Source organism: Gavia stellata, chromosome 33 (assembly GCF_030936135.1).
Source record: "Gavia stellata isolate bGavSte3 chromosome 33, bGavSte3.hap2, whole genome shotgun sequence".
In the NCBI taxonomy this organism is placed as follows: Eukaryota; Metazoa; Chordata; class Aves; order Gaviiformes; family Gaviidae; genus Gavia; species Gavia stellata.
In genome coordinates, this window is record NC_082626.1 from 234,039 (window position 1) to 256,589 (window position 22,551).

Here is a 22,551-nt window from a genome sequence, read left to right on the forward strand (position 1 = left end):
TAAGCAAGATGGCGGCGCGGGGCCCAGCGCCTCCGCCAGCGTCACTTCCGCCCCGAACCAAGATGGGCCGCTTCCGGCGGTGGGGAGATGGCGGAGGAGGCGGCGCGGCGGGCGGTGGCGGAGCTGCCGCTGCTGCGGACGGCGGCGGGGCCGCGGGACCGGGAGGGCTGGGCGCCGCGGCTGAAGGAGGAGTACCGCGCCCTCATCCAGGTGCGCCGGGACCGGCCCCGCCGCTTCGGGCCCCCCGGTCCCCCCCCCCCGGTCCCCCCCCCGGTCCCCCCTGTTCCCGGGCTCGGGGCGGCCCCGCTCACCCCCGCTCCCCCCCCCACCCCCCAGTACGTGGAGAACAACAAACGCGCCGACAACGACTGGTTCCGCCTGGAGTCCAACGCCGAGGGCACCCGGTGGGTGAGCGGGGCCGGGGGGGGCCGGACCGGGCCTCCCCCCGCCCCGGGGCCGCTCTGGTGTCCGGGGGGGAGGCCCGCATTGAGGGGGGCGGGGGCCGGGCCCCCCTCCGTGTGTTGCAGGTGGTTCGGGAGGTGCTGGTACGTCCACGAGCTGCTCAAATACGAGTTCGCCATCGAGTTTGATGTGAGCGGGGGGGGGGGTGGGGGGTGAGGGGGGTGCGGGAGCCCGCGGGGCCGCTGACCCCCGTCCCCCCCCCCCCCCCCCCCCCCGCCAGATCCCGGTGACGTACCCCTCCACCGCCCCCGAGATCGCCATCCCGGAGCTGGATGGGAAGACAGCCAAGATGTACAGGTGTGTGGGGGGGTGTCCCGGGGCTGGGCATGGCCCCGTCCCTGGGGGGGGCCCCGGGGGGGCTGACAGCCGCCTCCTCCCCGCAGGGGGGGCAAGATCTGTCTCAGCGATCACTTCAAGCCCCTCTGGGCCAGGAACGTCCCCAAATTCGGCTTGGCCCATCTGATGGCGCTGGGGGTGAGTCGGGGGTGTCACCCGTGGGGGGGGTGTCACCCGTGGGGGGGTGTCACCCGTGGGGCTGCTCACTCTCTGTCCCTGCAGCTGGGCCCCTGGCTGGCCGTGGAGATCCCCGACCTCGTCGCCAAAGGCATAATCCAGCACAAGGAGAAGTGAGCGGCGGCGGGGGGGGGGAGGGTGTTGGGGGGGGTGTGGTTGTCTGCGCAGCCCCCACCCCGGGAGGGGGCGCCCGGAGCTGTTCCCGCTGCCCCCCCACCCCCTGTGTGCTGCTGCTCCCCAATAAACTCTTCAGCCCTGGCCTTGCCCCTGCCTGCTGTTCGCGGGGGTCCCGGCCCGCCCCCCCCAGCCCTCGGGGTCCGGCCGCCCTGCGCGACCCCCCCGTAACACTTTATCGAGGGTCGCTGTCGCTTTAAGAAGAGCGCGCGCGGCGGCCGCTTTAAAAGCGGAGGGGGGGGGACGACGCCGCTCAGTCTCCATAGCGACGCGGAGGCGTCAGGCAGGGGGGGCGTGGCGCGGCGTCAGCGCAGGCGCAGTGCGGCGCGCGAGGCCGCGGGGGGCGGGGCGGCGGGCGGGAGGAACAAAGATGGCGGCGGGCGCTGCGGGAGTTGTTGCCATGGCGGCCCGCGGGAGGTACGGCGGCGGCCCGGCGGGGGCGGGGGGCACCGGCGGCACCGGGGGGCGCGGGAGGGGGGCGGCAGGCGGGGGAGGGGTTCTCTGGGGCCAGGGGGAGGGGCGGGCAGCGAGGCCGGGGGGGCAGCATCGACACCCCCCCACCCCGGGTGTCCCCCGGTACCGGGCAGGGGATGGGATAGGGGCGGGGGCAGGGCCGCGGGGGGGCGGGGAATGGTATCCGTGGGGTGGGGGAGACGGTGCCCGGGGGGAGGGGGTGACCAGAGCAGGAGACGGTGGCTGGGTGGGCTGTGGGGCAGGGGGCCAGGGGACAGTGCCTGGGTGGGCCGCGGGGCTGGGGACAGGGCCGGGCAGGGCGGGGGGCTGGAGGCCTTTGCCGTCGGCGTGGCCGACCACGCGGGGCCCTTCGCTCCGGCCGGCAGCCGAGGGCTCGGGGTTCTCGCTGTGCACCGCAGCTGCACCGCGGCCATCGTCCCCCACCGGCACTGCACCCGCAGCGGGAACGCCGTCCCTCCCTCCCTGCCTGCCGGAGCCGAGCTGGCGAGCGCCCAGCGGGATCGAGCTCCCGCAGAGCTGCTCCAGCCACTCTCTGGGGACAGCCATCGCTGCTGGGCCCCTCCCCGGGGTGCGCTGAGGGCTGGCAGCCTCCGCGCGGGGCCTGCACCCCCCCAGTGCCGGGTGCCCCTGCGGAGCAGGAGCCAGGAGATGGCTGCCTCACCACCCGGCCACACCGAGTGGTGTTTCAGCAGTGCCTGGCTGCTCTGAGCAGTGTTTCGGCAGAGCCCAGAGTGGGCATGTGGGAGAAACCTGCTCCTGGCGGTGCCAGGCACCTCTGTGATTCACCCACCGGCTCAGGGAGCACGGCACAGCACTTGCCTCCTGTTGGTGCTGCAGCAGCGGGTGACGGGGGCCGTGGGGTCTCGATGGGGCCGTGCCGTCCCCTGGTCCTGTCCGGTGACCTGGAGCATCTCTCCTTGTGCCCCAGGGCCCCCGCCGACGGGACTCTCTGGCCGGCAGCTCACCGCGGGGGGCTGTGAGCGGTGCTGGCAGGAGGAGGCACGGCGAGAGAGGTGGGTGCGCACCCAGTGCCCCCGCGCACTGGCCCAGTGCTGCTGGCATCAGCCCGGTCCCTCTCCCTGCAGGGCTTCCCTCTCGGCCGTCCCCACGATGCCCCAAGCCTCGGAGCACCGCGTCGGCCGGGCCAGGGACCATGCCGTCATCACCTCCCAGCCCAAGGCTGCTGCCAAGCTGCCCAGCGGGCACCGGGCCCTGAGTCAGGAGCGCCATGCCGCCGCCCTGGCCTCCACCACCGCCGCCAATGGGCTCTCCCCAGCCCCCAAGCTTCGCCTCCTGCCGCCCCGGCCCGGCCCACTGGATGACCGCGGCAAGAAGCTGGAGCTGGACCGGGGTCGGGCCTCGAAACGGGGGGAGGGTCTCCGTGGCTCGGTGTGCCGTCGGGGGCCCATGAAGGCGGACCATGCGGTGCGAGTGCCCAGCTCTCCGCAGGCGGGCGCTGTGCCGGGCAGCGCCTCCTTCTCCCTGCCTACTGGGGCCTCGCTGGCGGGGCGTGAGGCGGAGCGCCGGCGGAGCAACCTGGCCCGCTCCAAATCCATCAGCATCGGGGACCTGAGCCAGGGCGGCAGTGGTGGCCGCGCAGAGGATGTGGCAGCAGTGCTGAGCCGGCTGGTGCTGAGGGACTGTGGCCACCAGCTGAGCGCCGGCTCACTGGCGCTCAGGAGGAGCTCCTCTCTCCGGAGGGTCAACGTCTCCCCAGGGCTGGACGGGAAGCCCGCCGCCCCGCTGCTCTCCGTCCGGCCCGAGGGCTGCCCAAGGACTCGTACTGCCCCCGACCCCCCGTACGCCCATAGCCCCAGCGTTCCGACACCCAGCAGCCCTGCCCCGGGCAGAGCCCCACCACCCGGCAGGACCGAGGAGAAGGCGGCAGCCGTAAGAGCCTCAGGATTTGTCCTGCTGGCGGGACATGCCCTGGCCCCCACGTTGCCCCCAGTCACGGGGCAGCAGCTTCGCTCCCATTGGGGTCGGTGACACCGCTGGGGTGGGACAGTGGTGCCGGTCTCACCTCTCCCCGCTCCGTTCCTCCTGGGGGACCCCCGCTGCGAAAGGGTTGAGTCCCCTCGGCTCCGGGGGTGCTGCGGGCTGGCCAGTACCGTGCCCGTTTCCGCATCCGCCTGCTCCCCGCAGAGTAGCCGGGCCCTGTCCTCCACTCGCCCTGGGCCACATGTGGGAATTAGGCGCCCTGAAATCCCAGGACTGGGCCTGCGCCGGCAGGGGACAGGGACACAGCTCGGCCCCCTGCGGCGCATCCCCCACCGGCGGTGCAGGGGGCTGCCCCTGGCCCCGCTGAGCTGCCCTGCTCCCCGCGCGGCTCTCCCACACCTCGCTGGCGCGGTGTGGGGCAGGCGGGTGTGTTTGCCTCCGCTCCCCGTTCTCTGGGCGTCTGCTGTCCCTGAGGTGGCTCTTCCGCTAATTAATCCCCCCGAGATGAGCCTCCAGCAAGGCCCAGAATAGCCAGGGGAAATCGGATCAGCTAATGAACTGTGGCTTAGAGAGGTAGAGGGGGCCCGGCGACGCCGGTGCCGCAGTCCCATCCCGGCACCCGGGCAGTGCCAGAGCCATGCCGGGGCTGCAAGGAGCCACGCTGGTGGAGCTGCCGCGCAAGCTGCACCGCACCCTGCTCACCAAGCGGGAGCTGCAGGGCCGCGGTGCCGACATCTCCGAGTCGGTGGTACACACGGCCGTCATGGGGCTGCTGCTCGTCAGCGGCGAGGTGAAGCCTCCGTGGCCAGGGGGCCGTCCATCCGTCTGTCCATCCGTAGGAAGCCAAGGGGTGGCTGGAGGGGTTTGCTATGTGGGGACGGGTCTCACTCCTGTCCCTTTGTGTCCCTGCAGACCCATCACACTCTGCTGCTGGGCTCGGGCCACGTCGGCCTCAGGAACCTGGGCAACACGGTAAGCACCCACGTCCCCCTGTCCCCACATTCCCCGAGCCTGCCCGTCCCTCTGTCCTGGGGCGTGCAAGGGACCCGGGGTCCCCCTGAGCTTGCAGCGGCCGTAACCAAGCGGTTCCCTCCCGCTGGGGCTGGTGCCTCCCCAGGGATCCCCCAGCCTCTCAGGGGTCCCCGTGGTGCAGCAGGATACAGTCAGGGGTGTGAGGGGATGGTGGGGGACATGCCAAGGCCTGGTTGCCCCCACTCAGGGCATCACGGCTTCCCCACGGCTCTCTCCGCAGTGCTTCATGAATGCCGTGCTGCAGTGCCTGAGCAGCACCAAGCCACTGCGGGACTACTGCCTGCGCCGGGACTTCCAGCAGGAGCAGCCCCCCGGCCCCCGCGCCCCCCAGGAGCTCACCGAAGGTGGGACAGGAGCTCCCCACAGCTAATCCCCCCCCAGGTGTTATGTAAACCCTGCCGGCGCTGACACCCAGCACGTCCCTTGTCCCCGCAGCCTTCGCCGATGTTATCGCCGCCCTCTGGCACCCCGACTCCTCTGAGGCTGTCAACCCCGGGCGCTTCAAGGCCGTCTTTCAGAAATACGTTCCCTCCTTCACTGGATACAGGTGAGGCTTTGCCTCCTCTGCCCCGGGGAACCCCTGGCAGCTCCCCCACCTCCCGGGGGGCCGGGGGCAGCGGTGGGCGTGATGGGTCCCTCCCGCTGCAGCCAGCAGGATGCGCAGGAGTTCCTCAAGTTCTTCATGGACCGGCTGCATGTGGAGATCAACCGCAAGGGCCGCAGGACCCCCAGCATCCTTTCAGACGCTCGGCGGACCCCCGCACTGGAGGACCTCGAGACGCTGAGGTGAGGAGGAGAGGGGTCGCAGGGGGGAGCGTCTGTGGGGACGCAGCCCGACCCGCTGTCCTTCCCCGCAGCGATGACGAACGCGCCAATCAGATGTGGAAGCGATACCTGGAAAGGGAGGACAGCAAGATTGTGGGTGAGCGCTGATGGGTGGGGGCAACCCCCCCCCGGACCCCCCAAACACCTCAGGGTGCCCCTCTCTGCCTGGTCTCACGCCCCCCTTCACCCCCAGACCTCTTCGTGGGGCAGCTGAAGAGTTGCCTGAAGTGCCAGGCGTGCGGCTACCGCTCCACCACCTTTGAGGTCTTCTGCGATCTCTCCCTGCCCATCCCAAAGGTAGGGATGGGGCAGAGCCCCCCGGCCACCCCTGTCCCCCCCAGCCACCTCCTGGCCGCCTTGACCACCCCCCAGCCCCTGCCTGACCCTATCCCCCTGCAGAAGAGCTTTGCTGGTGGGAAGGTCTCGCTCCACGACTGCTTCAGCCTCTTCACCAAGGAGGAGGAGCTGGACTCAGAGAACGCCCCGGTAAGAGGCTGGGGCTGGTGGTTTGGCACCCCCGGCTCAGCACCCCTGGCCCCCTCTCACCAGCATCGTGCCGCCGGCAGGTCTGCGACAAGTGCAGGCAGCGGACGCGGAGCACGAAGAAGCTGACCATCCAGCGCTTCCCCCGCATCCTGGTGCTCCGTATCCTTTGGGGACCAGAGGGTGGGGGGCCTGGGGAGAGGCCTTGGACCCCTGGAGCTGCTGGTGCTCGCAGTGAGGGGCGTGGGGGTGTTCCCGGGGAGTGTGGTGCCATCCCTCCAGCCGCGTGGGGCCGTGCTTCCCTTGACGCTGCCCAGACCTGAATCGGTTCTCCACCACCCGCTACTCCATCAAGAAGTGCTCCGTCTTCGTGGACTTTCCCCTGCAGCAGCTCAACCTGCGGGAGTTTGCCAGCGAGAAGGCGGGTGAGGCGCAGTGGGGGGATGCGGTGGGGGGCATGGGGCAGCGCCGAGCCCCAGGGGCAGCGCTGAGCCCAGCCTCCCACCGCAGGCAGCCCCGTCTACAGCCTCTACGCCCTCTGCAACCACTCGGGCAGTGTCCACTATGGCCACTACACCGCCTTCTGCCGGGACCCAGCTGGCTGGCGCGTCTACAACGACTCCCGGTAGGTGCCTACCCCCCCGCCCCTGACTGCCCCCACCTCGCCCAGGCCCCGTGCCCCCCCCGCCTGGCCAGGGCGGGTGGGGGCTGAGGGTGCCGCCGCAGCGTCTCGCCCATCAGCGAGAACCAGGTGCCGTCCAGCGAGGGCTACGTCCTCTTCTACGAGCTGGAGGAGCCCCCCGGCAGGAGGCCCTGAGCTGCCCCGGCCCCTCGCGGTGGGGGTCTGCCCCCTCCCCGGGCCCTGGCAGCGGCCCCCCGGCCCCCCACAGCCGGGTGTGGACAGAGGGTGGGTGGCTGCAGCCCACACTGCCCAGGGTGGGACTTTTGTGAATAAATTTACTAAAAAAACCCCAAAAAGCCGAAGTTTGGAGGTGCGAAGGTTTGGCCCTGGCTGGGGCTGGGTGCTTTGCCTGGGGGGGGGTGTATGTCAGTGTGTGAGGGGCGGGGCTGGAGGCAAAGGGGTGGGGTTATAGGCAAAGGGGCGGGGCAGTGGCAGAGGGGCGGGGCTTGGCAGTTTAGAACTGGTGGGGTGGGTGGGCTTTATTGCACAGAGGCGGGGCTAATGGCAGAGAGGCGGGGCTTACCGTGGGCTCCGGGGTGGGCTTCGTGTGAGGGGCGTGGCTAGGGGAGAAGGGGCGGGGCCTGCTGCAGGAGGGGAGGGTCTAGAGCTGACGGGCGGGTGAGCTTCGGGGGCGGGGCCCATTGCTGGAGGAGCGGGGTATCGGGAGCACGGGTGGGGTGAGGCTGAGGGGCGGGGCCATTGCCGGCCCTTCTGCGCCGCCGCCTGGCCCTTCCCGGCCGCCGTAGCGCGCCGGCGGGTGGTCCCCGCGCCTGTCCATCAGGGGACAGTGTCGTGCCATTGGCGCGCCGCGCAGTTAGCCCCACCCTTTACCCTTATCATTCGCGGAGAAGGGGCGGGGCCTGCCGAGCCCGGGCTCCGGGAGCGGTGCGGGCGGGACGGGCCGGCTCCGTGGGCTCCGTGGGCTCCGCGGGTGCCGGTGCCCGTGCCGCGGCGCTCAGCACGGCCCCGCTGACCCGCCTGGCCCAGGTCCCTCATGCCGCCGACCGTGGCCGTCGTGGGGGGCGGCATCAGCGGCCTGGCCGCCTGCTACCACCTGGCCCGCGGGCCCCGCCCGCCCAAGGTGAGCACGGGCCCGTGTCCGCGGGGGCCGGGCTGTCCCGGGTGGCTTTGTGCCCTCCCTGGGGGGGCCGCGATCCCCAGCCCCGGTGTCCCCGGGGTGACCGTGCTGTCCCCAGGTGCTGCTGCTGGAGGCCAGCGCCCGCCTGGGGGGGTGGCTGCAGAGCACCCGCACCGCCGACGGGGCCGTGTTCGAGCACGGGCCCAGGGGCATCCGCCCCGGGGGGGCGGTGGGCGCCGACACCCTGCACATGGTAGGGGAGGCTCAGGGGCGGGAGCGGGGGTCCCTGGGGCTTGGCTTGGGGTGCCAGGGGGGTCCTGGGGTCTGGGGGGGGGGTCTCTTGGGCAAGGTGTTGGGGTCCTGGGTCCCTGGGTGGGTGCCGGGGTCTGGGGGTTCCCTGGGCTGGTCCAGGGTGCTGGAGGCTGGGGGGGTCCCTGGGTGGGTGCCGGGGTCTGGGGGTTCCCTGGGCTGGTCCAGGGTGCTGGAGGCTGGGGGGGTCCCTGGGTGGGTGCTGGGGTCTGGGGGTTCCCTGGGCTGGTCCAGGGTGCTGGAGGCTGGGGGGGTCCTTGGGTGGGTGCTGGGGGTCCCTGGGGGCACGAGGGCACAGGAGTCACAGGGTGCAATGGTCGGGGGGGGGGGCCCTGGGTATGGGTGCAGGGTGTCAGAGGGTCTCTGGGTGCAGGGTGTGGGGGGAGAGGGGTCCCTGGGTGGGTGCTGGGGTCTTGTGGGGTTCCTGGGTTGGTCCAGAGTGCTGGGATCTCTGGGGGTCCCTGAGTTGGTGCCAGGGTATGGGGGAGTCCCTGGGTGGGTGCAGGGTGCTAGGGTCTGCAGGGTCCCTTTGTGGGTGCCGGGGTCTGGCCGAGGCTGCCCCGAGGCAGGTCCCTCCACCGTGCCTGTTCCCTCCGTCCTGCCCATGTCCCCACAGGTCTCTGAGCTCGGCCTGGAGGGTGACGTCCTGCCTGTCCCTGGGGACCACCCGGCCTCCAGGAACCGCTTCCTCTACACCGGTGGGGCCCTGCACAAGCTGCCCTCGGGCCTGGGGTAGGTGCCTGCCCTGGTGCCACCCCAGTGCCGTGTGTGGGCCGCCCTCCCCTGAGTCCTCGGTGTCCCCAGGGGCCTGCTGCGGCCAGTGCCCCCCTTCTCGCGGGCACTGCTCTGGAGTGGGGTGCGAGACCTGCTGGCACCAGCCGGGACAGAGGCCGATGAGAGCGTGCACGCCTTTGTTCATCGCCGCTTCGGCCGGGAGGTGGGCGCCTGCACTGGGTGATAGCGCCGGGGGCTTATCGGGGCCCGGCAGGGGCCGGGTGGGGACCGGCCTCACCCCCTCCATGTCCCCGCAGGTGGCCGACATCGCCGTGGACAGCCTGTGCCGGGGGGTGTTCGCTGGGGACTGCCGGGCACTGAGCGTCCGTTCCTGCTTCCCCGTCCTCTTTGAGGCTGAGCGGCGCCAGCGATCCGTCCTGCTGGGCCTGGCGCTGGGCTCCAGTGAGCACCGGGCTGGGGGTGGCGCGTGTGGGGGGGGGGCACCCTGGCACCGCCACTGCAGCACGAGGGGACACTGGCGTTGTCACCCGCAGGAAAGGAGCGTGGGGCTGAGTCGGGGCTGAGACAGCGTGCGCAGGCTGAGCGCTGGAGCCAGTGGTCGCTGCGAGGCGGGATGGAGAGCCTGGCTGAGGCGCTGGCGGCCTTCCTGCGCCCGCGCGGCGTCGAGCTGCACTGTCACGCGCCCCTGCGCCGCCTGCGCCGCTGCCCCAACGGCCGCTGGCAGGTAGGGCTGGGGGGGTAGGGGTGCCAGGATGCCTGGGTCCCCTTCCCGGTGCCCCCACCACCACTCTCCTTACCCCCAGCTCACCCTGGCAGACGGCACTTTGACGGCCGACCACGTGGTCAGCGCCCTCCCGGCCACAGGTACGGGTGGGGGTGCCCGGACGCCCGGGTTCCCCCGTGGTGGTGGTGGGAACTCCCCCTGACGTCCCCTCTCCTCCCAGCCCTGGCTGAGGTGCTGCCAGCTGAGGCCGAGCCGCTGGCACAGGAGCTGCGGCGCATCCCATCCGTGTCGGTGGCCGTGGTGAACCTGCAGTATGAGGGTGTCACGTTGCCCGTCACGGTGAGAGCAGCACCTGTGGGTGTCCCCCAGCACCCAAGGGTGTCCCCAGCACCCAGGGGTGATCCCATCCTGCTCCCACCACTGCTCCCACCCAGGGTTTTGGGCACTTGGTGCCCTCCTCTGAGGACGCCTCCCTTCTGGGCATCGTCTATGACTCTGTGGCCTTCCCCCAGCACGATGGCGCAGGGCCCGCCTCAGTGCGGCTGACGGTGAGTGGACAGGGATGAAGGGAGTGGACAGGGATGATCCGGGGGGGGCTCACGGTGCCGCTGGTGCTGTGTAGGTAATGCTGGGAGGCGCCTGGTTCCAGCAGAGCTTCGGGGACCCAGCGGCGGTGGCGCCGGCACTGCTGCTGCGGCGGGCGCAGGCAGCCGTGCGAGAGCAGCTGGGCCTGGAGCCAGCCCCAACCCGCTCCATTGTCAGGGTGCACCAGGTGGGTGATAGCACCACAAGGTGGGGGGTTTGGGGGGGGCCTGGGGCACCCATGGGGCTCACTGGCTGCTCCACCCTCCTCAGGCCTGCATCCCCCAGTACACGTTGGGCCACTGGCAGCGCACAGGTAAGGGGGGGCGGGCGGGCTGCAGGGGGTCCCCTGGCCCCCGCAGAGGTGCCCACCACCCATCCCCGTCCCCACAGAGCGCATCGCCCGCTTTCTGGCAGAGCAGCGGCTGCCTCTCAGCCTCATCGGGGCCTCCTATGCCGGCGTCTCCGTCAACGACTGCATCGCCAGTGCCAAAGCGGCTGTTGGGCAGCTGCTGGGGCAGCCCCACTGAGCCCCGGCATCCTCGTGTCCCCTTCCAGCACCCAGCAGTCCCACGGCACTAGGACAAAGTTTTTTTTAATTGAAAAACCCTTATAAAGGTCCAGGGAGCAGCTCATAAATAGAATAAATAACTGCACACCGGCAGCGCCGCCATCTTCAGGCACCCACAGCCTGCGGGGAGACGGAGCCAGGCAAACCCCAGGGCCCTGGTTCACCCCGACCACGGCTCTCCCTGCCCCCCTTTCCAGGGGAGACCCCCAGTACCAGGCACCAGCCTCAGAGCCAGCAGCTCCCCCAGTGGTTGCCCCCAGGGCTCGCTACTCCCCCGAGTCTCTGCAGCGAGGCCGCAGCACGACCAGCCCGGCTGCAGCTCCCCCACCCTGCACCCAACGGGGGTTCCTTCCCAGCACTGGGTCACGGCAAGCAGAGTCCACGTGGGGGCCACGGTGGCCAGTGGCTAGCGGGCACCTTGGGCCAGGCTCTGGTTGTCGCCGCGGGCAGGCAGGGTTCCCTCCTCCTGTGCCACAGCTGCATTGGCACTGTTCCCCGGGTGGGCATTGCCCTCCCTGGCAACCTCAGGGCTGCGCTGGGTGATCCCCAGTGCCAGGGGGGAGGCGGCACCGCCCCGGGTGCCATTACTCTCCGAGGGCTGCTGCGCGGTGGCTGCGGGCAGCCGGGGGGACAGGGACAGCCCCTGGTCTCCCCAGCCCGCGGCATCCCGGGGCAGCTTGCGCAGCATCTCCTCCCGGAAGAGGCTGGTGCTGCTGTGGTACCTCTGGCCCTCGTGGCCCGGCACTGTCCCCCTGCGGCCCCGGCCGGCGCGGGGGTCCGTCCCGATGTCCACAGTGAGGTTGGTGTAGAGTGGGTGGAGGTGCTTGGCCAGCAGCGTGTAGGTGAGGGAGTTCATCCCGTCCTGCGTCCACATCCGCTGTGTGCGGATCAGCAGGTCGAACCTGGCAGGGATAAGGGAGGGGGAGTGTCACCGCCAAGCCCCCACCAGCCCCCCCACACCCCCCGCCAGCCCCTCAACCTGTGGGGGTTCTCCTCGTTGCCTTTGTCGCTCTTGTGCTTCACCATCTTGTAGTGGCCAATGGAGATGGGTGGGCGGGCAATCTTCATGCCGGCCAGGCGCACCCTGCGGACGAGCCTCTGCGTCACCGGAGGGTGCCAGGGCGCGGGGATGCTGCCTGCATCCCCCTGGTGCAGCAGCAATGGCCCTGCGCACTCGTCCTGCACGGTGACACCGTCCCAGGGCCCAGCGAGCAGCCGGAGCCTCCCGGCAGGACACAAACGTGGGGGACAGGGAGACCGACAGGTCCCTGAGGCATCCTACCTGGTGGCGATGTCATCGTCCTCGCCGCCCCAGCCCCAGTACTCATTGGGAAAACCGTTGATCTTCATGTACTGGTCGGGGGTGAGAGCCGAGACCCCCCCGAAGTACTGGGGGTACGGCAGGCTGCGAGGGGGAGCAGGGAGACGCTGAGCCCAGGCCAGGGCCAGTCCCCTCGCTCCCAGCTCACCCCCCGGCCACCTACCTGTATCCGAATTTATTCATGGCAATGGAGACATGTTTGGGGTTCCAGGGGTCACAGGTGTAGAGGTTGTGGTCGTTCTCGGGGATGAGGTCAACATCGTGGAGAAAGAGGCAGTCCCACTCCTCATCCTTCAGCGCCTCCTTCACCCCCACGTTCAGCAGCTTGGCCCGGTTGAAGGTGGAGTTGCCCGCCTGTGGGGAGAGGCGGCTGCAGCGGTGGGCCCTGGCACAAGCCTGGCGCCTGGCGAAGCCCCCCCAGCACCTGCCGGACTCACCTGGTGCACGACATAGATGCCGTACTGGAGCTGCTGGCGCTGCAGGAAGGGGTGCAGGTAGTAGAGGAGGTGGCCCAGGTGGGTCTCGCGGTTGCGGTGGGGGATGATGACGGCGGTGCGGGACCGGGGCTCGCAGGTGGAGGGCTGGTACCGGCCGCCCTCCTGCACTGCCGGGTTTTTCGCCTGGATCTGCTCCAGCGTGGGCACCCGGCTGAAGGTCACCGTCAGCGGGCCGACTGCGCGGGGGGAGGCAGAGGGCTGGTGTGGGGCGGCGGGGACGGCACCCGCGGGGGGGTGTGCGGATCCCCGGGGCCGCTCTCCCCCTCGCCCTGAACAGCGGGAGCCTCCCCGGACCGGCCCTGCCTGCCCGGCTGGTCAGCCCGGGCTGGCAGCCGCGGGGCCGGTTCTTTCCCCGGGGGGGGGGGCCGGTCCCTGCCCCGCCACGGCCGCGGGCAGAGCCGGGCGCGGCGGGACGAGGCCGTAAAAGGGGGGCGGATCCCTCCCCCAGCGCCCGGGGCGGCGGCCGCGCACTCACCGAGGAAGGGCGACCGCTCGGGGCAGAAGGGCAGGGGCTGCGCGGGGTCGGGGCGGGCGGGCTGGCGGGGCAGGAGGCGGCTGAGGTTGGCGTAGACGTCGTGGGTGCGGGAGTAGTCGAAGACGGGCCCGGCGGCGCGGCCGAAGAGGGAGGTGAGGTTGCGGAACCCGCCCAGGGAGAAGTAGGCGACGAAGGCGAACTGGCAGCCGACCAGCAGGGCCAGCGTGCAGGGCCGCTCCAGCAGCCGCCGCAGCATGGCGGGGCCCGGCCGGGCCACCGGGGGCCCGGATCACCGGCGGCGGCTGTGGGCCTCGAGGGGGCCGGGCCGCATGGCGGGGCGCTGCGGGAGAGGGGAAGGGTCAGGCCCGCGGTGGGGGGCTCCGGCCCCGGCCTCCCCCCCCCCGCTCCGCCGCCCGGACCTCTCCGGGCCCCCCCGGTACCTGCGGGCGGCGGGAGCGCCTCAGCCGCGGCCGGCCGCTGCCGCCATCTTGGAGCGCGAGCGCGGGGTGGGGCGCGGTGACGCGGAGGGGCCGCCCTGACGTGGCAGGTGTTAAAGGGGCCGGTGCCGCTCCGCCCCCCGCGGCCGGGCCTGGGGCGGGGTCCCCGCTCGGGCAGGAGGGGCCGCGGCGGTGCCACCCAGGGGGTGGCGGGGTCCCGGCGGGGGGTGGCACAGGGGGACGAGGTCCCGGGTGGCGGGGAGGGGAGGGGAGCGGGCGGGGGCGCCTCGCCGTGCCGGGGGGCGCAGAGGGTGCCCGGCCGGGTGGCGGGGAGGGGAGGCGCGCCCCGGGCGGGCGACGGGACCCAGCGGAACCCGAGGCGGCAGCGTTGGGTGGAGCTCCGCAGGGGGCCGCCCAAATGGGGCGTGTCCAGAGCAAGCCCCGCCCTGCCCCGTCGCCGCGGCAACCGCGCACGCCGCCGCACCTTCTTCCGCGTGTTGGTCCCGCCCCTGCTGTCGACGTCATGGCGGGAGTGCGCTCCGATTGGGCGCGGCGAGCGAGCCGGAAATAGTGCGGCGGGGACGCCATGGCGGCGGCGGCGGCGGCCGGGCGGTGCGGGCGGGACCCGTGCGGCGCCGTCTGCCCGCTGCTCACCTACCTGGGCGTGGGCTACGCCGACTACGCCGTGCTGGCCCACGTCCTGCCGCAGCCCGCCCTGCGCGGCAGGTGCCACCGGGCCCCGGGGGGGCGGATGGTTCCGGCCCCGCCACGCGTGTCCTGTCCCCGCGTGTTCTCCCTCCCCGCGGCGCCGTGCTTCCTCCGCGCGTCCCCGCCGCTCCCCCTCCGGGCCCCGGGTCGTCCCCCCCGCCCCGGCAGCGCGGGATCCCCCGGGGCTGCTGGGGCGGCGGGGCCCCCCGCCGCGTACCGGGGCCCCCCGTCCCCGCGGGGTCCCCGTCCCCGCGGTGCTGCCCTGACCCCGCGCCCCCCGCTCCCCGCAGCCCCTGGTGTCCCTTCCACGCCGCCGCCTTCAACCTCATCGTGCTGCTGCTGCTGGCCTGCCACACGCGCGCCGTCCTCGCCGACCCCGGTGAGCGCCCACCCAGGGGCACCCCCAAATCCTCGCACCGGGGCTGCGTGTCCGGGTGCCGTGGGGGGAGCGGGTGCCACCGCGTTGTGTCCCGGCGAGGTGGGCGCTCACGTCCCCTCCCCGGTCTCCAGGTGTGGTTCCCCTCCCTGACACCGCCATCGACTTCTCCGACCTGCGCAGCGGAGCTCCGCGGAAGCCCGAGCGGGTGAGGCTGTGGGGGGCTGAGGGGTTGGGTGGGGGACACCAGGGTGAGGGGCTGTGCTGCGGCCTCGCTCTGCCGGGAGCGAGGGTGGCGGCCGGTCCCCGCTGAGCACCGTCCCGGCAGAGCCAGGAGGACTGGACAGTGTGCGACCGCTGCGAGGCATACCGCCCGCCCCGCGCCCACCACTGCCGCATCTGCCACCGCTGCGTGCGCCGCATGGACCACCACTGCCCCTGGTAGGCACCTCCGGCATGGCCCCTCGCCGCACGCCGGGGCACAAGGGGTTCTGCCGCGGCTCGTTCCTGTCCCCGGGCACTGGGGAGTGCTCTGAGAGGGGGCCGGGGACAGCGAGACCACCCGTCAGCCATTTGTCCGTCCGTCTGTAGGATCAACAACTGCGTTGGGGAGTTAAACCAGAAATACTTCATCCAGTTCCTCTTCTACACTGGTGAGTGGTTGCGCAGGTGTCCCCGTTCCCTGTGGGGCAGCCCCACTCCTGGGTCCCCTGGCTGAGCTCTGTGGGCAGCCGCTGGGCAATGGGGTGGCCGCAGGGCTGGGGGCTCCTGGGGGGTCCATCAGGGTGCCCAGCCCCATGGCAGCAGGCAGCTCTGGGGGGTGTGGTGTGGGTCGGCGGGGGGTGCTCGCTGCCCGCATACTCGCTGCCTGCACGCTCCTTGCCTGCGCGCTCACTGCTCGCTGTGTGCCAGGGCTGGCCAGTCTCTACGCGGCAGGGCTGGTGCTGGCCGCCTGGCTGTGGCCGGAGAGCAGGGGCCCGGCAGGGATGGCAGCGGGAGGAGACATCGCCAACAACCGCATCCAGACGTGAGTGGGGGCAGCGCGGGGGTCCTGTCTCCCTCCTCTGCAGAGGAGCTTGTGTCAGGAGGGGAGGACCAGGGTGGTGGTGCCGTGGCAGGACCCTGGGCTTGCCCTGGGCGCAGTGGGGACGGGCTCTGGGCTGCCCCGCATCAGCTCCAGCCCCTGGCCCCACTGTGACCCACGGCCACCCTCCCAGGGCTCACTGCATTGTCCTGCTGCTGGAGTCCCTCCTCTTCGGGGCTTTTGTCACCGTTGTGTTTTACGACCAGGTTAGTGGGGCAGAGGCGGTGGGGGGGGGGCACCGGGGCAAGTGGGGGTGGCTGTGTGCCGGCAGTGACATCCCCATCGCCCGCAGGTCGTGTCGATCATCACGGACAAGACACCCCTGGAGCACCTTCGCAATCGGGGGCTAAAGGAGACGAACCGCGAGGGACTGCGCCCCCCGAAACCCAAACTGACGCTGCTGCAGGAGGTGTTCGGGCGAGGTGCGTGGGGCCGGGGAGGTCTGCGGGGCCGGGGCCCCCAGCACAGCTCATGCCTCTCCCTTTCTCTCCGGCCAGGCTTCGTGCTCTGCTGGCTCTTCCCCTGGAGCTGCAGCCCCTCCACGGGCATTGGCCCCAAGTACAGCCCCCTGCCCGGCCACTACGTCTGAACTCCCCGCGCCCGGCACGTGGGAGGATGCTGGAAACGCGCTGACAGCGGCTTCGTGCTGGGATGCGGAGCTGCGGTGGAGCTTCACCACCTCTGTGCCCGGCAGTGTGAGCCCTCTGCCCCCCCGGGGGTGAATCTGTCACCCCCAAAGCCTGGGCATCCCCCTGGCAGCACCGAGCCGGTGCAGCAGTAAGGTCCTGGGGCTCCCCAGCACAGCGGGTGCCCGGCCCCACCGTCCCTGGGGTGCAGGGCTCCATGGGGGGCTTGGGGAGGGGATTTTCTACCCTGGGATGTCTTAGGGGTGGGCTGGCAACGTGGCTGGGCCCCGTGTGCCCACAGCTCCAGCTGTGACCTCGAGAGATGGGTGCAGACCTGCAGGCGCCCCGAGGGGCTGTGCACGGCCTGGTGGAGGCACCCAATAAAGTCCCGTTCTGGGCAATGCTGGTGGTGCCCGTTTTTGAGGGGTGGGAGGGGTGCCGGCGTCACCCTGGTGGGGAAAGACGCCGGGGGAAGATGCTGGGGCCGCAGCGGGAGCAGTTCGGGAGGGTTAACACAGCTGCAGCTGCGCCCGAGGGACATTGCTGTGCCTGGCACCGCCACGCCGATCACCACACACCATGCCAGCCAGTTCCATAAATAGCTTTAAATAGCGGTGCTGCAATAAATTACAGCTGGGTGGCTGCGCTGGGGGGGCCGCAGCCTGGGCAGCGCAGGGAGGGGGGGCCCTGGGGCCTGCCCAGGGGGTCGCCCTGCTCTGCCCGCAGAGGGGCTGAGGTAGACACAATCACTTGCACTGGGGCTTGTCCCGTGTGTGGCGTGAACCTGCTGGGGCTCTGCCGAAGGGCTGCCCGATGCCGTCCCGCGGACGGTGTCCCCGCTCCAGGCGGGCAATAAATAACCAAATAAATAGGCAGTGCAGCGCCGCCGGGATTGCTCCCTGCCAGAGCCGTGTCCCAGACGGGCTTGTGCTGCTACTTGCCACGCCGGCGGCTCCTGAGGATCTCCAGGATCTCGGCTTTCTGCTTCTCCCAGGCCACCGATGGGCGTCTCTGCGCCCGGGGCACGAAGAAGCTGTATTTCAAGCGCGGCGGGTGCCGCTCGTCCACCACCAGCGCCTGCAGCACCAGGGGCTCGCGCAGTGGCCCCCGGCCCGCCAGCATCTCGGTGGCCGCCGTGGCCCCACTGTAGCGCAGGGTCACGCCGCCTGCCAGCACCACGTCGGTCGGGGAGGGCACCAGGACGTAGCCGCCATTGAGCAGGGAGCCACCGGCCGGCCGCCGCAGCGCCAGGAAGACGTCCTCACCACCTGCCGCCGAGATCTGCCTGACCAGGAGGTGCGTGGCGCCCGCTGGGATGGTCACCACATCGTTGTAGCCGTAACTGCGGGGCACAGTGGGGTTGGAGGGGGGACACTGGCTGCCCGTGGGTGACATCCCACCCACCCTGCCATTGCCGTCAGGGCACTTACTGGGGTTTGGTGAAGGAGCCGTAGACCTTGGTGCAGCCAGAGCCATCGCCGCCACACGTCATGCATTTGTCGAACTTCTTCTTGGAGCCGATGACACGGTCGCAGCCGGCGGGGATGCAGCGCCCCTGCACGCACACCCCTGTGCTCTCGGGGGAGCAGGGGGTCCCGTCGGCCACCTGCAGCATGGCATGGCCTCAGCACCTGCTGGTGGCACCCTGGGGTGCCCGGTGGGTGCGGGGACACTCACCCTTGGCTGCAGTATGTGGTAGTAGCCCAGGGCTTGGGACTGGCAGGTCAGCTTGCACCGGTCCTGCTCAGGGACACCGCTGTAGCGCGGCACCCAGTCGAGGGGTGCCGGGAGCCCCTTGATGAGGTCGGGGCGATGGTTGTAGGCGGCACATTGTTCCTCCCGGAAGGTGAGGGCTGCCGGCAGCAGTGAGGCACAGTCAGCGCTGGCGGCAGCCCCCAGCCCCGCTGCGGCCTGAGCCAGGGACTGGTGCCATTCCTGCTCCCCCCCGCCCTGGTCGGCCCCACTCACGGGTGCTGCCGGGACACTCCTCCACGTTGCACGACTGGAAGCGGGTGCGCTTGCCCTCGCAGTACCGGCCACCATGGCGGGGCACCGGCGCAGTGCAGTTGCGGTGGGAGAGCTGGACACCGCCGCCGCAGGTCCGCGAGCACCTGCCCCATGGCCCCCATGGCCCCCAGCCGCCGTCCACGGGTGTCTGCAGCCAGAAAATGCAACAGGGGGGTCAAAACGGTGCTGGCGGGTGAGTGCCCACCCTGCCGCCCCCCACGCTGCCCCACCGGGACTCACAGTGAGCTCCTCCATGCGGCCGATGCCAATACAGAGCCCGTCCATGCAAACTCTGCCTGGCGCGCATGGTGTGCCGTCAGCCCAGGGAAAGTGCTTCGTCTGGCAGACAGGGCGGCCGCCAACGTGGCCGGTACACCACAGCGAGGCACAGGGCGGCTGCAGGTCACCGCAGTGCCGTGAGTCGGGCCCAAAGGCGAGCTGGCATTGCCGCAGCACTGGGTAGATGCTACCCGGCAGCGCCGATGGCAGCTGCAGCCACTCTGGAGGCTTGTCCAGGAGGCAGTGACCTGCAGGGAGATGATACTGCTGCACGGAGGGTCCCCAATGGCGCCAGGACCCTCTGCACCGCCACCCCCCCATGCCAGGTCGTACCGTGGCCGTTGTCCAAGAAGTCAGTGATAAAGCGGGCACTGCATGGGGACCACATCTCACCAGGCTCCAGCGAGGAGAGGACGGGAGCCATCACACGGCGGGCGGCTCCGGAGCAGCTGTTCAGCTCCCGGCAGGGCTGGGAGGTGTCGTGCAGCATGTTGAAGACATGGCCTGCACCAGGGGACCGAGGTGTCAGCCCCAGAGCGGCTCATGGGCGTCAGTGTGTGTCCCCCTCCTCCCCGCTGGCCCCCACCGCTCACCGAGCTCATGGGCAGCCGTGAATGCTGACTGCAGCCCATCATCCTCTACGATGGCACAGCTCCTCTCGGGGTCGCAGACGGTGCCCACGTCAGCCATGCCCAGCGTGTCGCAGGTGGCCGCCCCGCACAGGTCCTGGGGGCAGGCAGGATGTGGGGGGGGGGGTCGGGGCACCCCCAAACCTGGCCAGCACCCAAACTCCCTGGGATGGGCCCTGGGGACCCTGCCAGCCCCCGAAACCCACAGACACCCCAGGGACTTGGACAGCACCCAAATGCCTTGGAGGTCACCCAGTGACCCTGCCAGCCCCCAGCCACCCTACAGGGACCCCAAAGAGCCCTGCAGCTGTCCCAGACCCCCCCAGCCATCACCCCACACACCTGCCGGGTGAAGAGGATGGCAGTGTCGAAGTGGAGGGGACTCTTCTCGTCGGGGACGTTGAGCCCCTTCTGCCACTGGCAGAAGTTGCGGAGCATCTGGGCGGCATTGGAGGTGGTGGGGGGCCCGGGGTTGTCCTGGCCCAGCACCACCAGCCGTGTCACCCGCAGCTCCACCGGGTTGCCGAGGCTGCCGTGCCGGAAGGACCGGGCAGCTGCTGCCAGCACCGTCAGCAGGTACCGCCGGAGTCCCGTGCCATGGAACTGGGCCATCGACTCGTCCGCCACCACCAGCATCTCCACGTACCGCGGCACGGAGGCGAAGCGCTGCCAGGAAGCGGGGCGCTGGGACAGGGGACCGGCGCCGGCCAGTGCCCCCCAGCGCTGGTGACACTGTCCCAGTGCCCCCCAGCGCCTCCCACCCCGTGCCCGTGTCCCCCACCACCGTGCCAGCCCGGTGCACCTCATCGCCTCTGGGCCCCGTCCCAGCGTCCCCCCTCCCGCCCCGCGGGGTCCCGGCTGCCCGCGGCCCCCGTCGCTCCCTCGGGGCGGGTCCCGGCCCCGCTCCGGGAGACGGAGGGGAAGCCCGGTCCAGCCAGCCCCCGGCCCAGCCCATCCCGGTCCATCCCGGTCCCAGCCCATCCCCGTCCGGTGTGTCCCGCCTCATCCTGGTCTGTCCCAGCCCATCCCAACCCGGTGTGTCCCGCCTCATCCCGGTCCAGCGTGTCCTGCCCCATCCTGGTCCATCCCGGTCCATCCCGGTCCAGCGTGTCCTGCCCCATCCTGGTCCATCCCGGTCCGTCCCAGCCCATCCCAACCCAGTGTGTCCCGCCTCATCCCGGTCCATCCCAGTCCAGCGTGTCCTGCCCCATCCTGGTCCATTCCAGTCCAGCGTGTCCCGCCTCATCCCGGTCCATCCCAGTCCAGCGTGTCCTGCCCCATCCTGGTCCATTCCGGTCCAGCGTGTCCTGCCCCATCCCGGTCCATCCCAGTCCAGCGTGTCCTGCCCCATCCTGGTCCATTCCGGTCCAGCGTGTCCTGCCCCATCCTGGTCCATCCCAGTCCAGCGTGTCCTGCCCCATCCCGGTGCATCCCATCCATCCCGGACCGCCGTGTCCCTGCTCGGCCTTACCTTGGCTCTCCTCGGGGCCGGCCCCACGCGGGACCGTGTCCCGGCTCCGGCCGGTGCCGTTACGGGACACGAGGGTCCGGGGGCTGCCCCGGCAGCCGCCACAGCGGCGACCAGGAGCGCCAGGAGCGCGCGGCGCATGGCCCGGGCACCGCGACGACACCGCGACAGCGGGAGGCGACAGCGGGTCCCCGCCGGCTCTGCCCCCGCCGCCTTTTAACGGCGGGAGAGGCGGCCCCGGACGGGCGGGGCGGAGCGGGGCAGCTCCGGCGGCGGGGGTGGCCCCGACCCCCCCGGTCCGTTCCGGGAAGGCAGAGCCGGGTCCCTGGGGAGCGCACCGGGGCATCCCCCTGGCTGGGAGCCCCGCGCCGGGACCCCCCTCGCCGAACCCCCCCTCGCCGGTCCCCCCTCGCCGGGACCCCCCTCGCCGGACCCCCCTCGCCGGGACCCCCCTCGCCGGGACCCCCCTTGCCGGGACCCCACTCGCCGGGACCCCCCTCGCCGGGACCCCCCTCGCCCGGGCCACTGCAGCCACCCCCGGGGCGGCAGGGACTGGGGTCGCGGTGGGCATCTGCTGGGAGCTGCCTTAGGGTGTCCGGGATGGGCATGGGGCTGGGGGCACCCTGGGGGGGCTCCCCGACCCTGCAGCACCCGCTGCCCCCTAATACCCCATTGCTCCAACCCTCCTCATCCTCTTCATCCCTGCCTGTCCACTCCATCCTTCCCCATCCCCTCCATCCCTGCCGTTCCGGTGTCAGCCCCTCCATCCCCTCCCCATGTCCGCACTTCCCAGCAGGGCCAGCCGCTGTGTCACACCCTGAGTCACCTCCTGGCCCCCAGCCCGGCCAGGGAGGACACGGGCCGCATCCTGCTTCCTCCCTTCTCAGAAAGCGGGGGCCAGGCCCAGCCGCCCTTCCGCCCTGGCACCCCCAGCACCCCCCATCTGGAGGTGCCCTGCGTGGCCCCAGGTGCTGCCGTGCCGGTGCCGGTGCTGGTGCCATCCCCACTGTCCCCGGGAGAACAACAGGGTGACGCGGCCCCGCACAAAGGGAGCCGGCGGCACCCGGCGCCACCGCACAAAGGGCCTCTGTGCCGCTGCCGCAGCGGTGCTTGACTGCACCCATGGGACCCTGCTGGCACCGCAGCTGGGCCTGGCTGGGACAGCACCTGCCCGGCACCCGCCCGTGCCCGGGAGCGGCAGTGCCGGTGGGGCACGGAGCCCACCAGGAGCCCACCACAGCCCTGGCACCTGCCGCATCCGGCACATGCAGCTTCGCTGGGCTCCAGCGTCTGCCACAGTCAGCATCCGCCGGAGTCAGCATCCCATGGGCTGTGGCATCCGCCGGCTCCAGCATCCGCCACAGCCGGCATCCCTGGGATCTGACAGCTGCTCTGGCCGGCATCCGCCACCTCCGGCATCCACCACGTGCAGCATCCGCCACCTCAGGCATCTACCAGCTCCAGCATCCTCCCAAATCCAGCATCCCCCCAGCTCCAGTATCCCCTACTCCAGTATCCCTCCCTGCCCCACTCCAGTATCCCGAGCTCCAGCATCTCCTATGGATCTGGGCCGTGGGGCACCCTTGGGTGCTGCCCGGGGCTCAGCACGGGGGGGGCTCCTCCTGGCTTAGCCTTCCCACCCGGGGCCGGATCCAGCCCCAGCAGGGTGGCCCTGTGCCGAGGCAGGAGGGGGGGCTGGTGGCCAGCGGCCAACATCTGGACTGCATCATCCCATCACTCACGCCGGGTCGGGAACAGCCGTGACGTGGGGGCTGGGTGGCCGCTGGCGTCACCGGGGCGGTGACGCAGGGTGAGGCCACGGGAGCTGGCGTGACCCCGCGGCTGTGGGGACATGGGAGGGGGGACACGGGACACGGGGTCCTGGCACGGCTGGATGGTCCCCACGGCCCGGGGGGGGAAATCTGGACGCCGGAGCCGGGGAATGCCCAGGCGGAGAGGGTCTGGGGGCGCAGCGTGGGCAAGGGGGAACGCAGGACAATTTTGGTCACACCCCCTCCCCAGCACCGACGTAGCACCCTGGTACCTGCTCCCCTCCAGC

The 22,551-nt window shown here is 71.5% G+C and overlaps 6 protein-coding genes across 6 annotated transcripts; 4 read left to right on the plus strand and 2 right to left on the minus strand.

Moving 5' to 3' along the window:
• The first annotated feature begins 87 nt into the window (after nt 1-87).
• Nucleotides 88-1,094, plus strand: UFC1 (ubiquitin-fold modifier conjugating enzyme 1). The gene is made up of 6 exons (XM_059832359.1): nt 88-210; nt 337-404; nt 528-591; nt 683-759; nt 846-936; nt 1,021-1,094. Exons 1-6 carry the CDS (start codon nt 88-90, stop codon nt 1,090-1,092), a joined length of 495 nt encoding a protein of 164 aa, XP_059688342.1. The 3' UTR covers nt 1,093-1,094.
• A 1,629-nt stretch (nt 1,095-2,723) lies between these two features.
• Nucleotides 2,724-6,721, plus strand: USP21 (ubiquitin specific peptidase 21). The gene is made up of 12 exons (XM_059832045.1): nt 2,724-3,513; nt 4,477-4,536; nt 4,817-4,940; nt 5,032-5,143; nt 5,245-5,382; nt 5,454-5,518; nt 5,615-5,718; nt 5,821-5,907; nt 5,988-6,066; nt 6,222-6,329; nt 6,415-6,529; nt 6,631-6,721. Exons 1-12 carry the CDS (start codon nt 2,734-2,736, stop codon nt 6,719-6,721), a joined length of 1,863 nt encoding a protein of 620 aa, XP_059688028.1. The 5' UTR covers nt 2,724-2,733.
• Nucleotides 6,722-7,580: 859 nt separating this feature from the next.
• On the plus strand, nt 7,581-11,218 carry PPOX (protoporphyrinogen oxidase). The gene is made up of 12 exons (XM_059832177.1): nt 7,581-7,667; nt 7,783-7,917; nt 8,590-8,705; nt 8,778-8,910; nt 9,005-9,149; nt 9,242-9,432; nt 9,512-9,572; nt 9,653-9,771; nt 9,867-9,980; nt 10,055-10,204; nt 10,288-10,330; nt 10,408-11,218. The coding sequence occupies exons 1-12, from the start codon at nt 7,581-7,583 to the stop codon at nt 10,542-10,544; spliced, it is 1,431 nt and encodes a 476-aa protein (XP_059688160.1). The 3' UTR covers nt 10,545-11,218.
• Nucleotides 10,992-13,134, minus strand: B4GALT3 (beta-1,4-galactosyltransferase 3). The gene is made up of 6 exons (XM_059832046.1): nt 12,879-13,134; nt 12,344-12,579; nt 12,070-12,260; nt 11,868-11,990; nt 11,565-11,669; nt 10,992-11,487 (listed from the first exon to the last, which is right to left on the minus strand). The coding sequence occupies exons 1-6, from the start codon at nt 13,132-13,134 to the stop codon at nt 10,992-10,994; spliced, it is 1,407 nt and encodes a 468-aa protein (XP_059688029.1).
• A 767-nt stretch (nt 13,135-13,901) lies between these two features.
• LOC132319964 (palmitoyltransferase ZDHHC3-like) lies at nt 13,902-16,306 on the plus strand. Its single transcript, XM_059832047.1, has 9 exons — nt 13,902-14,041; nt 14,314-14,402; nt 14,534-14,607; nt 14,728-14,840; nt 14,991-15,052; nt 15,312-15,426; nt 15,617-15,689; nt 15,776-15,905; nt 15,981-16,306. Exons 1-9 carry the CDS (start codon nt 13,902-13,904, stop codon nt 16,070-16,072), a joined length of 888 nt encoding a protein of 295 aa, XP_059688030.1. The 3' UTR covers nt 16,073-16,306.
• Nucleotides 16,307-17,042: 736 nt separating this feature from the next.
• On the minus strand, nt 17,043-20,633 carry ADAMTS4 (ADAM metallopeptidase with thrombospondin type 1 motif 4). Its single transcript, XM_059832298.1, has 9 exons — nt 20,496-20,633; nt 19,367-19,690; nt 18,989-19,121; nt 18,729-18,899; nt 18,357-18,643; nt 18,084-18,264; nt 17,787-17,962; nt 17,540-17,715; nt 17,043-17,451 (listed from the first exon to the last, which is right to left on the minus strand). Exons 1-9 carry the CDS (start codon nt 20,631-20,633, stop codon nt 17,043-17,045), a joined length of 1,995 nt encoding a protein of 664 aa, XP_059688281.1.
• Nucleotides 20,634-22,551: the final 1,918 nt, after the last annotated feature.